The sequence below is a fragment of the Haliotis asinina genome, chromosome 3, assembly GCF_037392515.1.
Source record: "Haliotis asinina isolate JCU_RB_2024 chromosome 3, JCU_Hal_asi_v2, whole genome shotgun sequence".
NCBI lineage: Eukaryota > Metazoa > Mollusca > Gastropoda > Lepetellida > Haliotidae > Haliotis > Haliotis asinina.
In genome coordinates, this window is record NC_090282.1 from 11,103,937 (window position 1) to 11,122,195 (window position 18,259).

At 39.2% G+C, this 18,259-nt stretch overlaps 1 protein-coding gene and 1 long non-coding RNA gene across 2 annotated transcripts in view; one reads left to right on the forward strand and one right to left on the reverse strand.

The window, feature by feature from the left end:
- The window catches only part of LOC137277459 (uncharacterized), a 36,589-nt gene extending 30,951 nt beyond the window's left edge, over window positions 1-5,638 (reverse strand). The window contains exon 1 of the long non-coding RNA XR_010956618.1: window positions 5,566-5,638. This is a non-coding gene — a long non-coding RNA (uncharacterized lncRNA). The remainder of the gene's footprint in view (window positions 1-5,565) is intronic.
- LOC137277458 (protein PHTF2-like) overlaps window positions 1-18,259 on the forward strand; it is a 52,961-nt gene that overhangs the window by 22,302 nt on the left and 12,400 nt on the right. The window contains exons 3-7 of the mRNA XM_067809188.1: window positions 7,468-7,524; window positions 7,940-8,015; window positions 10,092-10,188; window positions 17,405-17,516; window positions 18,009-18,136. Coding sequence (XP_067665289.1) covers window positions 7,468-7,524; window positions 7,940-8,015; window positions 10,092-10,188; window positions 17,405-17,516; window positions 18,009-18,136 — 470 coding nt within the window. The remainder of the gene's footprint in view (window positions 1-7,467; window positions 7,525-7,939; window positions 8,016-10,091; window positions 10,189-17,404; window positions 17,517-18,008; window positions 18,137-18,259) is intronic.

Consider the following 18,259-nt stretch of genomic DNA (forward strand, 5'->3'; position numbering starts at 1 on the left):
ATACAGATGGTAGGATCAAATCATCTCTTTCAATGTTGAAAACTGCCATTTTTGCTCATTTACGCTTCTCATACGTAATAGAACATTCCAGCAGCAAAGTAAGAGTAAGAACACAGCTAGCTGGTCATTAGAACATAAAGTCTCTAAATGGCATTTACAGATAACTTTTTGGGTCGTTGAGTTTTTAATACTCATTTTTGTTCATCTCAGTTAGATATCCTAATTTTCCTTTGAGCAACCAAACAAATTGTGCCCACCTCACTCAAACTCAATTGAGTTATGTAATGAAGTTCAAATGTTGATTTATGTGTGTGTTATTTATATTTGATCTGTAATATGTGAAGTGATTAAAGAAAGACTGCAAATTGCCAAGTTTGTGTCCTGCAATAGAACCTTTCTTTATCCCTTGATTATTTATATATTCTCAGTAAATTCCATCGTATTTTAGTGTGCATGCATGAAAAATAATATTCAGTGAGTATTTACAAGCGTTCAAGCATGCTTGCATGTACTAGATGTAATAGGAATTGAGTTTTCTCCTACATGATTGCATAATTTACACATATGCAGCTTATCTGTACCTCCACATTCAACAATGGTACACATCAGAAATAGATTTTGTGTGTTGATACAGAAGTTGATATACATAAAACTCTTTTCCTAATTTGAGCGTGTCTGATGACTTTGATACTGATATTTTATAGTTTTCCCCCGACTTCAACTCGGCCACTTTTACTTCCTCATCCTTTGTCATATTTGTATAGAAGCTCGCCAGTTGGTGACTGAAATTACTTTCCTTGTTGAGGATGTTTTGTACCATCATTTCCATACTGACCAGTAGATCACAAATACAAGCGCACTCTGGCCAACTCAGACTCTGTCTTTCTTGGATTGGTGCATATACTGGACTGAACTTACATTCCCGAAGTAATCCTTTGTAGGAAAGTTCTGTATAACATTAGACTGCTGTCTAATTCAGACTTTTTAGTCAGCCCCAAGTCAGTTTGAATTAAAGTGCACTGTGTGTTCACTACAACATGTGCAAGGATGTGATTTAAGAAATCCTATTTGGAAAATATTAATTTTTAACTCAAGTGTCTTATCAGCTTTTGTAAAGTGGCATTAATCATGCAGGCGTTTTTGTGAACTACATATTCCAGCTCATAGTGTGAAGGTTTGCTGAAGAGTGGGCAGTACAAATATTTGAATATCTGTGTCAGTTACAGTCAGCCACTGTCCTAATTCCGAATGTCACAGTGACATATTTGTTAACTCTTTTCAACCCTTTCCTTGATTGAGGAAGTTTAGTTTGACATCACATTCAAATATATTCCAGCTATATGACAGTGGTTTTTAAATAATTATGTCTGGACCACACAATCCAGTGATCAACATGAGCATCGATTTATACAGTTAGGATATGATATGTGTTTGCCAAGTCAGTGAGTCTGACCGCCTTATCTCATTAATGTCCTTTTATGACAAGTATGGGTTACTGAAGATCAGTTCTAGCCCAGATCTTCACAGGTACCCACACTTTGAAGGCAAACAGAATTCAAAATCCATCATGTACAGAAGCACACTTTACAAGTTTGATTTTTTATGAAATTCCTTGTTTGTGTCATATCATCAACTGAAATTATTGGAAAGGATATTTAAATCACCTGTCATTTAATGTGTGTTGGATATTTTTTTCATATTTCCTTTGAGAATTTTATTGCAAAAATAGTATGATTGTTATTACAGGTATCTGTTTTCTGTCAAATCAGCTATGACAATTTTAAAACATCCCAGCTAGCCCTGGAATAATTTAAGATGTTTTATACTGTACACAAACAAGAGTTTTGAAGTGAACTGTCCACCATACTGGATTGTGTTTTCATATCACATTACATGTAGTGTGTAAATGGGTTATGAGGAGCCTACTATACATCACATTTCAGACACAGCTGTAATGGACACATTAGTGAATTCCACAAATATTTTAGAAACTTTAAATTGTCAATATGAAATCATATGTTAGTTCTGACAACAAACACAGTGCTTGGGAAAGAAGAACTTGTTTGAAATACAAACAGTGGATTTTTGTTTGGAATGACAAACTCTCATTTTTAGAAGGAGGTCAATGGATACAAATAGCCTGCTTCAGACTTTGTTCGCAAACAAACATTCTCAGACAATTTGTGACTTGCTATCAACCATTGCATGAATTGTTGCACTGATTTTCATCCCTCTGACTAAGAAAGCATGTACCCTGACCTCGCAGCCAGTATGTAGTGTAAGCTATCTTTGTGAGTGACCCATTGTGACATCAAACTAAGTTGTTGTGTTGTGTATACATGGACTGCTTGTTACAGCGAATATAGTAATATATACCATATTTATGTGTTGTGATTTTTTGTGGAAAATAACTAAAAAAGTGTATAGTTTGTAACAGATGGCACATTATTGCAAGTTATTGGTCAGATTCATGACTAGACAATTTGACAGCAGGGCTCAGTATACTGTGTGCTTGTCGTAGATAAGCATATGGTCCTACTCACAAGGGAAGTAACTCTTACAGAAATACTCGACTGTTCCTCGTAAAACTTCAATGAAATGATGATGTTGTAAACATCATAATTTGTGTAGAAGTTGAAGTAGTAGAACGCTCTGCCTTAGGCAAACTAGGAATGTGATTGTATATCACAATATCAGTGGATGAATAAATTGTCAGTGCAACTCTTAATCAATACAAATTTCTAGAAACTTAAGTAATGCTACGGAAAAGTTACATTTGGTAGGATAACCATTCTAAGGGTAAATAAATAGTAAGAAAATTCAGCTTTATGCATTTGATGGATCAGGCCTGTTGGTCATAGACATGTTGATTAATTACAGGTCTTGAAAAGTATGTTTAGTATATACACATGTAGAATAACTAACTTAGTTTTTAACTGATATATCAATAACTTTTGATGTTAAGCTCTCTTATCACTTGCACTTCAACATCTCACTCAATTCCTCCAGTAAGTTCAATGCTAGTATAACTGTAAGGAGGAAGATCAGTTATAATGACCCTCAGAAGGCAGATTGAAATTTTAACTTATGCTGGTTGGTAAGTTTGTCGTTTAACACCTCACTTGGCAAGATTTCCCGCTATATGAAGACAGTCTGTAAACAACAAAGTCTGGAACAACAATCTGGTGATCAACACCATGAGCATCAATCTACACAAATGTGATTCAATAGCGTGTCAACCAAGTTAGTGAGTAAAGCTGATTTTTAAGAGGTAAATACATTGACATCTTGGCCCATATCTAGAGTTCAGTGGAGTGGTAGTAATTTGTTCTCTCATCTGTAGCAGAGAATTTGAAAATGCAATAGAGAATTTTGCAAAACTTATGACCTCCTCAAGAATCCTGTAACTTGTAAGTCCACAGTACTTTTCTTTACATTAGTAACTCTACCTTGTAGTTCTACCTTTAGTTGTTAGCAATCTATAGCCAATGCAATTTTATATTGTATTGTCCTCTGTAGTTAAAGTGTTACAGATTTTTAATATCTATCTGTGATAGTCTAGTTGTTTTACTGTCTTTCATTGATAGATTTTTTGCCATTTACCGTTCACTATAATGTATTAATATGATTGGTTCTCGTCACGATATGAATAAAATATTGCTTATGTGACCATAAATTTCTACTCACTCACTCACTTCCTTGTAGTATGTGCAATCACTAATAAACGTATTCTCTCTGTTCTTAAATGTCAGCCTCAAGACCTTGTGACAAAGATCGTTTGCTCAATGCAGTCCATTCTTGTGTGGCTGCTGCCATAGCTGGAATATTGCTGAGTGTGGCGTAAAACTAAACATGCTTCTGTGACCCTCTCCATCCCTTTCTGTGTTTAAGTCTGAGCTTAGAAATCAACTCTTTCCCAAATGCTTCTCCTGACTTAATGATATTCGTTGTATCTGCTTGAGCAACCATATTGTGAATGGAAGCCACTGCCCAGAACATGCACTTATTACCATTATAATAGTCTGCTGGTTAGCCAATGAAATCTTCTTTCTCATAGACCATCTTATTCCCACACGGATTCTGGGTTACAAGTTCTCCCCAATAACTGCGGTTTTTATTGGAGGCTCTGTAATGGATTGGGTGGTGATGTTGTTGGTTTTAGGTCACTGAACTCATAATACCAATGACAGGATCATCAAGTATCTAGTCAGTCACTTGTAAGCTTCTACCAGTCAGTTGCACTTTTAATGAGTGAAGTGTTAAACAACAAAAACCAACTCTGTCTTCTATGAAGGAAATTTGAAAGTTTGAGTGTATTTCAGTTTGTTTAATGGGAGTGAGAGTGAGTACAGCAGATGCCTGTATCCCCTGGGTGTAATATATGTAGCTGACGCTGTTTCACAGTTTTGTAACCTTGATGTTTGTTATCAATACTGGGAACAGTTGGCCACCTAGTCCTGTAGCTGGTGTGATGGTGTAAAGAGCTATAGCACAGATGTACTGTGTATGTTGTGTGTCACTTGAAGCCACCTGACAATATACAGTATGGACATTGAGACCTGATTTCCAGTGTCCTGATCACACTGATGACTATGGGTGCTGTTGTCATCTTATCAAAAGTGGGTGCTGCTGTTGCAGGGATATCTCTGACTAAGGTTGGTGCTATTGTAGGAATGTGTCTGACTAAGGTTTTTGCTGCTGTAGTATTATCTTGATGTTGGGTTCTACTTTAAGGATATCTCTGACTAAGGTGGGTGCTGTTGCAGGGATATCACTTGACTAAAGAGGGTGCTACTTTTAGGATATCTCTGATCAAGGTGGGTGCTAATGTTGGGATATCTCTATGTTGGATGCTAATGTAGGAATATCTCTGACTAAGGTTTGTGCTATTGTGCTATTATCTCTATGTAGGATGCTATTGTAGGAATATCTGTGACTAAGGTGGGTGCTATTATAGGGATATCTCTGACTAAGGTTTGTGCTATTGTAGTATATTCTCCATGTTGGATGCTATTGTAGGAATATCTTTGACTATGGTGGGTGCTGTCTTTGGGATATAACTGGCTATTGTTGGTGCTATAGTGTTGTCTCTGACTAGACAGATGTATTGTGTTAATAATCAGATCAAAGGGTCATTGTTGTCAAAATAGGGTTATCTCTGATAAATGTGGGTGTTGCTATTGAGTTATCCCTGATCCTTCATCACCACGAAATATGTACATAATCCCAGCTTTAGATGCAGTTGTGCCTATGTACCTGATCTAGGCCAGTGACACCAAGAAACATGTAGATGCATTGCAGTGAGGACACTCAGAAATGAGGTTCTTGTTGTATGAGCAGGTTTGGATAATAAACTTTATCAACACATACTGGGCACTGTGACAATAGTTGTAGGTCTCCCATATGCATGCATGGCTAATTTTTTTCCACTGCAAAAGTGCTGTGTAGAAGCATCATGTGCATCAGACAAGTTTATATTTTCACCTTTTTGTCTGAATTTATAGGAAAATATACATGGATCCAAGACCTCTGAAAATTACTTCAGTCATCTTCTTTTATTCTTACCTGTGCTGTACATGCAGATCCTTTGAGCCAGGAAGTGCAGATTGCCATATACTGCAGCTTGATGGCTGTCTGTAGCACAGGACTACAGGTGTTAAATCAACCCAGGTAGTGCAACAGATGTAAGGGACACAAGTGATGCATAATACAGGATGTACACGGTGGTTACTTACAAGCATTATATTGAGGTTTACCTAAACCAAATAAACTGTGTAATAATTATTACTAGTTATGATGCAGATTGTTGGTATTATAGAGTATGTATGTTGGCTGTCCTCAGCTTGACTGCAGTCTGTCTGGAAACAGAGGGTTCAACTGTTTATTCAATATTCAAATGAGTATGTCGTCAGTGTGAAACAGCTCAGCTATACATCAGCCTGCAGGAAATAGATGAGGAAATGACATCAAGCACACTGTTTGCTGGTGGGGGATATGTCATGTGTTAGAGTGTGCTAGGTGGTTTTGCTGTAATCATTTCTGTGGATGTTCTGTAGGTTGTGCTGTGTATGTGGACCATTTCAGTGTACACTGACCATACAGAGAGTATTTTCTCTATTTGGATGATGTGGATCTTTCTGCGAGTCAAGATGACATAGAACCTGTTGAGGAGTTGTTTTGGTGCCATTAAGGTATATATGTGGGACTCTCCTGATTGAAGTTGGATTGATTTCTAAAACAACCATGCGATAATATTGCAGTAGTCAGGCTGGATTCATTATATTCCTGAGTCTGTTTCATATAGTTGGTGTTGAATTCTTTGATTTAACTAATTTCTGATATTCAGATTTTGAAGACCAGAGAAGGATGGTGAGGAGGATTGACTGTTTGATTGTAACCTAAGATGACAATGCATGGATAGTGCTTTGATTTGTTGTTGTTTAATATTACTCTGTTGTTGTTCATGAGAATTTATGAACTACAAAACATAATTGTAATAGCAGGCAGTTGTTCTCAAATTACATTTCACTAAGACGTGAAACGTATGGCAATTTATCAGGTACCCAGCTGAGTTTTATATCATAAACTAGTGATCAAGGAATCAGACATCACATTATAGGAGCTTGCAAAGTATCAATCATGATAAGATGATTGATTTGTAATCAGAGGTATTAGATACAACAGAAAACCAGCTGTGACTTTGTGGGATGACATGTGAAGTAGTTGAAAAAGGCTGTGACAAAACTATGAATGTTGGTAAATGATAGTTAAAAGCATAATATTCTGTGGTAGTTTTTTTTCAGTAAATATAGTTTTGGAAAATGGTAACAGCAGAGGAAAACTGTAAACAAAAACAAGAATGTACATTTATCAGTTGTGTTCATGTTAAGTTTTAAACAGAATTTAATGTTACTAATAAACTGATGCAGTTTGGTCGTCCACCAGGTCTAAGAAAACAAGATGTCCTTGAAAATTTAGGTTTAGGACTGACTGCCTAACCCAGCTATGTCACATACGATGATCTTGTACAGTTGTAGTGTCCTTTATCTTGGTGATAAGATGCAACACAGCGTGATGAATATGTGAAGACTTTTTTGTGCGAGACCTGTCACATAGTCAAGCTAATTTACATTTCATTAACATGTTCACTGTGGACACTTAAAGCGTTGATCCTGTATGCAGTTTTGACATTGAGATGTTTTCAAAATCATACCAAGGTCTGGTAGGTTAATATGTTTTTTATTAAATAAAAGGAAAGCTAATCAGAAACATTTGAAGGGAACATTGTTGAAACAATCCGTGTCCATGCCAGGGGTCTAGAAATGTATATTGGTATATTTAAATTGTGGTCTCGCCATGATGATATGGACATAAACACATTCAAGTGTGTTTCAGTAAATATGTGGTCTGATTTATTGCCTAGGTCAGTGAAGCTGGATTGCTCAGTGTGTCTGCATCGTGTTTCAGATTGGGTACAATGACAAACAGTTGTGGGAGCAGTCCGTGGAAATGAAACTGCAGAAGGTAAGGCATGCCAGATTCTGCCAACTCAAGAATAGTGAAAGCATATTTGTACTACCACATGCAGACTCTGGTGTTTATTACAAAGTCTTATAGTTATAACATGCAATCAATTTGTACCCAAGACGATATTGTCCTATAGTTAATCAACGTAAGAAGCGGACATTGCAGACGTAACATTCATCTGATAACACTACTCACTTCAAACTGTTCAGATAATACATGACACGGCATACATGACTGTTCACATAACACTGCCAACATGAGACCATTCAGGGGTTTATAATCACAAAACACTTCTAATATAACAATATATAAAAATAGAATCTGTGTAAAGCACTGTGTCTATTCTATCTGATGTACAATGTTCTGTGTGTGAATTACTCATGATACTCTATGTACAATATCTAATTTTCAGCGACCCACAGTACTCAATGCACCAAGAAAAAGTGCACGGTTAAAAACTGAATTCATAGATGTGGATCTCATTCGAGGTAAGCAGAAATGAAATGGTTACTCTTTACAGCCTTTTGCTATTTACAGTTTTGGCATTTTTATTTTTGTTGTTGTTTTTCCATGGAACATTTTGGTGTTAGTCTAGTGGTGGGGCAGGCTTTGTTTCCAGAGCAGAACTCAAACACCATTCAATATTTTTCTGCAAAACTTGGTAGATATGTGTGGCAGACCCCAAAGTGGTGCCTTTTGCTATTTACAGGTTTTTGTGATTTCTTATTTTCTCGGTTTCCATGGAAATGTTTCAGACTTAGTCTGAAAATGGACAAATGGGCTTTGTTTCCGCAGCAGAACTCAAAAACTTCTTAATATCTGTCAGTGTAACTTGGTGGATATATGTGGCAGGCCCTAAAGTGGTGCCTTTTGGTATTTACAAGTTTTTGTCAATTCTTATTTTCTTGGTTGCCATGGAAATGTTTCAGACAGAGTCTCAAAAGTGAGAGGTGTGTTTCATTTCCAGAGCAGAACTCAAAAACGTCTTAACATCTGTTAGTAAAACTTGGTAGATATGTGTGGCAGACCCCAAAGTGGTGCCTTTTGGTTTTTAAAGGTTTTTCTGATTTATTGTTTTCTTGGTTTCCATGGAAACATTTTGGACTTAGTCTGAAAATGGAGGGGTGGGCTTCGTTCCCAGAGCACAACTCGAAAACCATTTTATATCTTTCAACAGATCTTGGCAGATATATGAAATTGTGACTTTGCTGGTTACAGATATGTGGCATTTATAATTTTCATGAATTCCATGGAAACAATTCAAACTTAGTCTAAAAACACAATGAGTAACTCTCGGACTATTTGTCCTTTCAAACATGTGGGGGCCGGGGGGATATATCATCTTCTGATGACTCTTGTTGTGATTTATTATTTTCTTGGTTTCCATGGAAATGTTATGGACTTTGTCCCAAAATGGAGTGACGGGCTTCATTTCCAGAGCAGAACTGAAAAACTCTCCTATATTTTTCTGCAAAACTTGGTAGATATACCTTAGGCTAGATATAGCCTAAAGTGATGCCTTTTACTATTTACAGGTTTTTGTGATTTATTAGTTTTGGGTTTTCATGGAAACAATTCGGACTTAGTCTCAAAAGGGAGGGATGGGCTTCATTTCTGGAGCAGAACTCACAAACTCCTTAATATCTTTCTGCGAAACTTTGCAGATATGTGAGGTAGATCCTTAAGTTGTACCTTTTGCTATTTACACATTTTGATGAAATATCATTTTCCCATTTTCCATGGAAGCAATTCCGACCTAGTCTCAATAGGGAGAGATGGGCTTCTTTTCATATCTTTCAGCAAAACTTGCCAGATATGTGAGGCAGACTTTAAAGTGGTGCCTTTTGCTATTTGCAGATATTGTTATTTATCATTTTCCCAGTTTCCATTGAAATGATTCTGACTAAATCTCAAAATGGAGGGATGGACTTTGTTTCCGGAGAACAACTTGAAAACAATTTAATATCTTTCAACAAAACTTGGCAGATATGTGAGGCAGACACCAAAGTGGTGCTTTTAGCTGTTTACAAAGTTTGGACAGTTTTATTTCTTCGGTTTCCATTGAAACAATTCAGACTTGGTCTCAAAATGGCGGGATGCTCTTCGTTTCCAGAGCACAACTCAAAAATCATTTCATATCTTTCAACAGATCTTGGCAGATATATGAGACAGATCTTGAAGTAGTGCCTTTTGCTATTTACAGATTTATTGCGTTTATATTTTTCATGATTTCCTTGGAAGCGATTCAAACTTAGTCTAAAAACACATGAAGTAACTGTCAGATGATTTGTCCTTTCAAATATGTTGGGTCCGGAGGGATATGTCGTCTTCTGATGACTCTTGTATGATGTTCCAATCGTCACTGTTTTGTTAATAAAGTTAATTATTCATGTCATGAAAACATTCTTGTTTTCTTGTTAAGAGGTGATTTCAGAAATGTAAAATAGTCATGATACTGGATGACTGGCAAAGGTAACAAAAATACTAAGAAGAATTAGAAATTCTGTCAGTTTAAACTTGTCTGTTATTTCAGTAATATGAGTGCAGTTTCCCATTTGCTGCAGGTTCTACATTCTCGAAGGCCAAGCCAAAGGTATCATGGACGTCCATTACAGGTTATGCCATCATTCGTGCATTGCTTCTGCCGGTATACTTCAGATGGTATGTAACAAGAGTGATAAAAAACAATGTGCTTTAGACAGTATATATTCAAGAAAGAAATATTATTCATTAGCATATCCAAACCCACATGAAGAACTTTTCCTAATGATATACAGAGATAGAAATGTATTTTAGCATAATATTTTTCCTTATCCTGACTCATGCTTATTACGCTTATCTCCTCCCTCTATGCGAAGGTAATGGAACACTTGAAATCCCTTGGTTCCCTTCAAGGGGTACCTGAGAAGTTGAAGCAGACATACAATACACTCACCCACCGGAAACCTCCCTTTCCCGCCATTATGGTCACATAACCAGCCATGCTTGCCACTCTCTCTTTCTTTTATCGCCTGAAAAGTATGGTTGGAGGCACTTTGGCACCTAATATGGCGATACGTTTTTGCTTATCTAAATTGTGTAGTAAGCGGTTTTTGGTTTGTATTTGCTGTCGTCATTACGTAAAACTTACGTATACTGCTCAAAGGTGTGCGAGAGACTTACAACATAGGCTGTCATTAGTCATATCTAAATTGGTTGATTCTGTGTCTTGTAACCGTATGTTGATATCAGCTGACATTCATAATTTTAGTGATCATCCTTATGTACCATGGGGGCGTGGTCAAGATATCAGTGAGACTTTGTCTAGATCTCAGAAAGAAAAGGACGTCGTCAAAACCTAAGAAGTTTAAGTTGTCATCGTCTAAGACTAAGTCTTCAACTACTAGACCTATGCTGAAACTACACTCCACGACTTCTATGAAGTCTGTCAGCAATGTTGATTACATGAACAATTTGGATCACGAACGGTTTGGACCTAGTCTCACCGACTCTAACAAAGCTCACACTTACAAGATGAGTGAAAAGGACATTGACACATATACCACCCTGGAAACTTTGTCTACAGCCTTTCAGACAGCGTCTAAGTATCAGCAACAGCATATTTCAGCTTTCAGAGCTTGTTCGTACCCACATTATCATATGGAACCCTTTATGAAAGCGCTTGAAACAGACAAGACATACAAGATCATCAATAAGACTTGCAGCAGATCCTACCAAGTGGAGGATAAGCGACTGGTTCAGCTGGATACAACCACTCTGCGTACCTTCTTCAGACTCCCCTGTTCAAGGGCTGTCACCGAGGTTCTCATCTCTAAGTTCAGCAACCCAGAGAATGAAGAAGAAGGGCTGATCCTCTTTGCACTCACCATGATTTATTTCTGAGCATCTAGCCTTGACGTATGCAAGATTGAATCTATTGCACCAGCAAGGTCTAGTATCAGTGTCATCTTTGTGTGACAGCTTTAGTAAACCCTTGTATCAAGCTCTCTGGTCAGCATCCACGGTATTTGACTTCAGAATCTAGGATGTCTGTAATCCTCAGGACTCAGGAAGTAATGGTGATAAAGTCAATTGAGACTTTGACTTCTGTCTTCAAGCAGACTTCCCAGGGTTACTCCAACAAATCAGAGTTCTCCGGGATCCAGAGAGCGAGAGACAAGAACTATACTACCGACAAGAAATAAGGGAACTAATGAAATAATAGCGAATTTGAAACTGCTTTAATTATCCACTAAATCAATTTTAGGCGTCAAGTTCAATATCTGGTGTGTCCACCATGTTGGGCAACACATTCACGGCACCTTGATGGCATGCTGTTAATCAATTTCCGGATGGTTGCCCATGGTATTGCCCGCCATTCCTCTTAGAGAGCTGCACCAAGCTGGGCCAGGTTGGCGGGTCCTGGGTCCCTGGTGTACACCCTTCGACCAAGAACATCCCAGAGATGTTCAATTGTGGACAGGTCTGGGGACTTAGAGGGCCTGTCCAATGTCTGGATACCTTCTTGTCGGAGATAAGCAGAGACAATTCGGGCCCGATGTGGTCTGGCATTATCATCTTGGAATACAAAATTTTGGCCGATAACTCTAGCCAATGGAGCCACAACAGGATGCAATATTTGGTCAACGTATCGCTGACCAGTCATGGCTCCATTAATGATGACCAAATCTAATCGTCTGTCATGTGTAATACCACCCCACACCATGACACACCTATACCTCCATATTGATCATGGTCAAGAATTGCTGCTCTGGCATATCGCTCCCCGCTCCGAGGCAAAACCTTGACTCATCAGAGAACATGGTGTAACGCCAGTGGCGCATAGCCCGTCCCTGATGCTGCCTAGCCCATCTCAATCTTTGGCGCTTATGGTGAGCTGAAAGGGTGACACCCATAAAAGGCCATCTTGCTTTCAGACGAGCTTGATAGAGTCGGTTTTTAACGGTTGAGTTTGAAATGCGTCTTCCAGTGAGTGTGCGGAATTTTCTATTGATGGCAGGGGCCGATTTAAACCTATCGCGTAGAGCAATTAACGTAACGAGACGATCCTGTCGTGGTGTCGTTGATTTTGGTCTACCACGCCCAGGTCTCGTTGCAACCCCACCCGTTTGACGGTACTTATCCCACAGGCGTGAAATTACACTTCTTGATTTACCCATCTGCCGGGCACCTTCACATAATGATGTCCCCCCTTCTATCATCCCCACAATTCTCCATTTTGTTGCTTCACCGAGATACTGCCTCGGAGGCATTTCTGTCAGTAAGTGTCAATCTCTATTGCATTAGTGATTGCGACTTCTCCAGTACATTTACAGGAGTTAACTTCTGTATGCACGTGTAGCACGTGCTGGGCATGCATTATGCGAAATTCCATTGTCATTGGATGTTGCGTTTGGGATATACGCCACGATAACGGACCCTGTCACAGTCAAAGTCATCTACATTCAATTTCTTGGTTCCCATATTTTCTGTCGGTAGTATACAACACATGCTGTGGCAAGGGCTCTTTTTGTTGCTCAACCAGAGGAAAACGGTGCTCCCATGGAACAGGACATCCTGCCAGGGGTGCTAAAGGAGGAAAGCGCTGAAGATCAGGTGCGGAATGACTGGAGTTCTACTGCCGGCCGTTTTCCTACAACCTACACGAGTGGGTGGACACCTACAATGCGAGTGGAAGAATCGGGGAGTTCTCAACAACGATTATATCATGATGAGGCAGCTCCAAGATCCCACTACAGGCAACACCACCGCTCACAAGAGACCCAGCACTTTTCATCAACGCCGAAGATGAACAAGACAAGCTAACCGATGCCATATCGTCTTTACTAGAGAAAGGCGCAATCGAAAAACTACACCTGGATCGTCTAACACAAGGATTCTACTCCTCAGTCTTTCTGGTACCCAAGACAAATACCAAGGGAAAGTTTCATGTTATATACAACATGAAGGCCTTCAACAAGTATTATCTGTTGAAACCAAAACGGTTCGGAATAATCCATCTACCACAACTGCACCATCTCATCCATCCAGTGGATTATTTGGCCAGCATCGATCTACAAGATGCCTACCTGCACATTCCAATACATCCAGACTTCATATCTGCACTTCCTCACCACTACCAATGGATGGTTCTACCATTTGGAATATATTCGGCCCTGTGGCTATTTACTCTGGTCACCAAGCCAATTGTCACCTACCTATAACAGCAGGGACTTCGCAGCACCTTTTACATGGACGACAGCATTCAAGCTCATCACGAGGCAAGTCAGCACAGGCTACAGTTAGACTTCACCATCAGGCTGTTAACTCAACTGGGATGTCTTGTGAATCTAATGAAATCGGAATTAGAGCAGCAACAAGCTTTCAATTCCATAGGACTGGATTCATCATTCCATTGAACCGCATTTTCATCCCAGATTGGTGGGTCAAAATTCAAGCGATGACAGAACAAGCTCTACTCTTTTCATTACCAGTAGGACAGAGGCAATGACTCAGTCTGCTCAGCATAGGATTTTACCAGAAGAGAATGTCTACAAATACACCATTACAATGGCTCTTGATTCAACACCTCAACACCTTGGATTGGATTGATCTACCAGACAACTTGAGACCATATCTACTATGGTGGACTCACCGATTGAATGTCTGCGCAGGGACATATTCGCCTAACCAATGATGTGACAGCACAAATCCGGACAAGCAATGAATGTATTCAGCATATCAACCACCTGGAGGTGAAAGCTGTAATCAACGCAGTACTTCATTGGTCGACAGCATTGATGAACAGACAACTCAACAGTAGCATTCTACATAAACAAGGAAGGATCAATACTATCTCACACACTGCCACAGCTGATCTTCAACATCACCAATGACTGGAACCTCCACTCAATACCAGGTGCCACTGTCACTCCCTCTACAACCATCTCTAACTGAATGGATGCTACACCAAGAGGCATTTCAACTTATTAGTCAAACATTCGAATCTCTGCAAATAGACCTATTTGCCACAGAGTTCAACAAGCAGATGGCAACATTGCTTACGCGTCCCCCCTCCAATATTACTAACAAAAGATAAAACAGACAATGCTGATACAACTGATTTTGGTCGCGCCTTACTGGCCAGCAAGAGATTGGTTTCCAGTTCTCATCAAGGAACAAGTGCATCCAACACTGCAACTACTGGAGAAGAACCTACTCGTCCATCCACACACCAAACAAGTACACGGCAACATTCCAACTTCATATATAGATCTTATCAAAGCCTGCATAAAACATCGAGGATTTTCTACTAAAGTGACGAAGACAGTCACCCTAGCTATACGCAGATCTACCCACACATTATAAGATGTTAAATGGATGCGGTTTGAAACATACGCCAGAAAGAAAGACTTCACAGCAGTGAAGGCCACACATCCTCAAGTAGCGGACTACTTATGTCATCTACAACATACCAGAGGACTGAAAGGTCCTACACTCTCAACATACTTTGCAGCACTCAGCTCTGTTATCACCATGAAAATGGGGATCAAGCTGGCTAAAGTACCTGAACACCTCGCCTTACTATGCTTGCTCTAGCTGGAAGACCAACAACGCAGGTTTCAGACTCCAGCTTGGGATTTGAATGTTGGACTCGTACACCTAATGAGTGATGTCATGAATCACTAGACCAGACATCACTTAAATTGTTGACACAGAAAATGCTGTTTCTACTCACCCTAGCTACAACGGCATGGATGTCAGAAATACATGCTCTGGACTACAGTCACACACGTTTTGATTTCAGTCATTGTGAGATTGTACATGTAGGACTGAGATGGGATTTTATCACCAAAAATCATCTGCCTGGGCAACCAGACAGACTATTCCACATCCTGGCATTATCTACTGTCCTCAGGCCACATGATACACAGGATTTATCATTATGCCTAGTCAGAGCATGGAAAATATATCTCCAACATTCTAAGACAGGGAGACAACATTTCAAGCGCCTATTCATCCCATTATATACTGAGACACCAAGGGAAGTATCCTGCAACACTATCTCAGTATTCCTGACAGCCGTTATTCTGAGGGCCTCTAAAACAGCAGGAATCTCTGTGAACTTCCAATCCATAAAAGTGAGACCCTTGGCATCAACACTCGCTCTACACGGAAACTGCTCACTGTCAATGTAAGGCTGCTTTTGAAAATCAAATGTGATGTTTGCCAACCACTGCCTATGAGACATCACCATGGAGGATGTCAATGGCATTCACCAATTTGGGCCACTTGTCGCACAAGAACTTTTGGTTCCACAAAGATGCTGAGTTTCACTCACCCTTTTATCATGTGACTTGTTGAGACCAAGAAGCTCTGCTGAGTACAACGGTTGAGAGTCATTGCACAGTCTTGAACAGGCTAACATGAGTGATTATGACCCTGTACTCATAATGAAGATACTTGTACATGAAGAAGGGTTGCGACTGGTCTTGATTTGAAGTCTTAACATACAGGACACTAGCTGATCTGTATATCATCATGTTCCAGTCAACGAATGCTTCAAGAGAAGACATGTTTGACTGGATGTGATCCCCCCTTCCCATCTCACAGATGAATATTGGAAGAACAGAACTATCGCCATTATAGTTCCCCAAAGTCGGGAAGTACTGGATGTACTTATGTGGCAGTCAACTGAATCCGGATTGGCCTGAATCCATTTCTTTTGGATTCAGTAAGCATAAGAAGTATGAGTCAGGATAAGAAAAAACATGTAATTTTCTGAATAAAATTCATATTTTATACTTATCCTCACTCATGGTGTCATGCCCTCCCAACCGTCCCTCCTAGGCACACTGAATTCCCAGTAATTCTCGTGTCAGGTTTATGAGATTTGGAGAGAGTGGCAAGCATGGCAGGTCCTGTGGCCGTATTGGCAGGAAAGAGAGGCTTCTGGTGGGTGAGTGTATTGAACGTCCACTTCAGTTAGGAGGGAACTTCAAGGGACTTCAAGTGTTCCACTATCTTCGCATAGAGGGAGGAGATAAGCATAATAAGCATGAGTGAGGATAAGTATAAAGAATCAATTCTATTTAGAAAATTACATTTTGATCCATAAAATAACAATCATAAATAAGACAGCTGACATGATAAAGCAGTCAATAACAATATGTTGAATTGGCCCTGCCTAATCTTTTTGTGAAGGTAATATAGTTATGTACAGAATCAGTGATTTTGATATTAATATGACCTTATAGATTTGTGTCTCCAAAGAAAATGGTTTTTATATCAAACAGAGCATGTTAATAGTATATTGAAGTAATTTGACCAATAAAGTTGAGAATGTGTCCAAAGCATCCCATTCTATCTTCTTAGACACAACTGATCATGATTTGTTTGAGTGACATTCTAGAAATTGACCACCATTTTGCCATGGGTTGCCTCCCATTTTGAGTAGTTCTATTGACTGTACTGATATCATTATGGGTGAAATGGTATGGTCTTAACATGGTACGATGCATATTATGGTACGGGTTCTAGATTTTCGAAGCTGTCTTAGTACTAAAATTGTCGTAAGTGCCATACATTAACTTTAACTTACGACTATCATAGCGCTACATGAGAAAAACTTACTTTCATGAAAAATAGCAACCATCCAGCAAAGAAATGCATACATTTTGACAAAATGATTCAATTTCTAGACAATTTAGAAAAGGTTTGCACGAAAACTGAATTGTTGGATTGCATTATGATATACTGAACTGAAGGCAAAATACCACGCTTCTACTAATGCCACAGCATATGTTTCACCTCTAATGTTAGGTATGTACACTTTACTTTAGACATGGTCTTTCCCATGGTTGAGGAAGTGTTAGCCTACAGGTGCTTGTTATTGCAGGTGGGTGCAACAGTCCTCTGTATTGTTCTTCCTATTCCTGTTGTACCTCTACTCACAACAGCTAGTCACTATGGTCGTCTACTTCAGGACTGTTGGCGAGATCACTGAGGATGTGAGTAACACCACTGTCACAGACAGTTGGTTTTGGGGCTGCTCCAGTTTTACACAAGTGGAAATCTGTATTAGAATGTGTCCCTAGGTCTTTTTTGGCTTTTGGTGTCAATTTTGACAAACCCTGAAAATCACCTTAATAGGTTTTAAAGCTGTAAATTGGAACAAAATAATGCATACATGTTAATGACAGTATTAAGATTCATGACAGACTTTATTTTTTTGGATTTGTTGGTTGTGAAATATTTCGTGTTGGAACATTTGAGATATTATGTTGTTTTTCAGTTCTTATGACACTGTTGACTTGTTTGATGGCATTTGAGATTGGCCACAATATCATTCACTACTTTGTATGATGAACAGGAATGTGTGAAATAGCCATGTTTTTGTAAATTACTTATCCAATAATTATCCAAGATGTTCCCAATTGCCTGAAAGTTGGATTAGCACCTCTGTGCAATACGTGTAATGTTGTAACTGGTGTGATGTCCAGGAGCTGTCTCTGTCTGAGGTCATGATGCCGGCAATACTGATGATGGTGCTTGCTTTGATTCACTCCCAGACTGTAGTATCGCACCTCTCTCACAAAACTCCTCTAAGGGATCTCAACAAACTCAACAGGTTAGTGCCAACTCCACAAGCATTTTTATGTTTCCTCTGAGAGTGTCTTACTGAACCAGTTCTGTTGTTGGTCCTGTTGTGGTCTTTATCGTGGTGTTAAAACAAGGTACTAGCTGGCCCAGA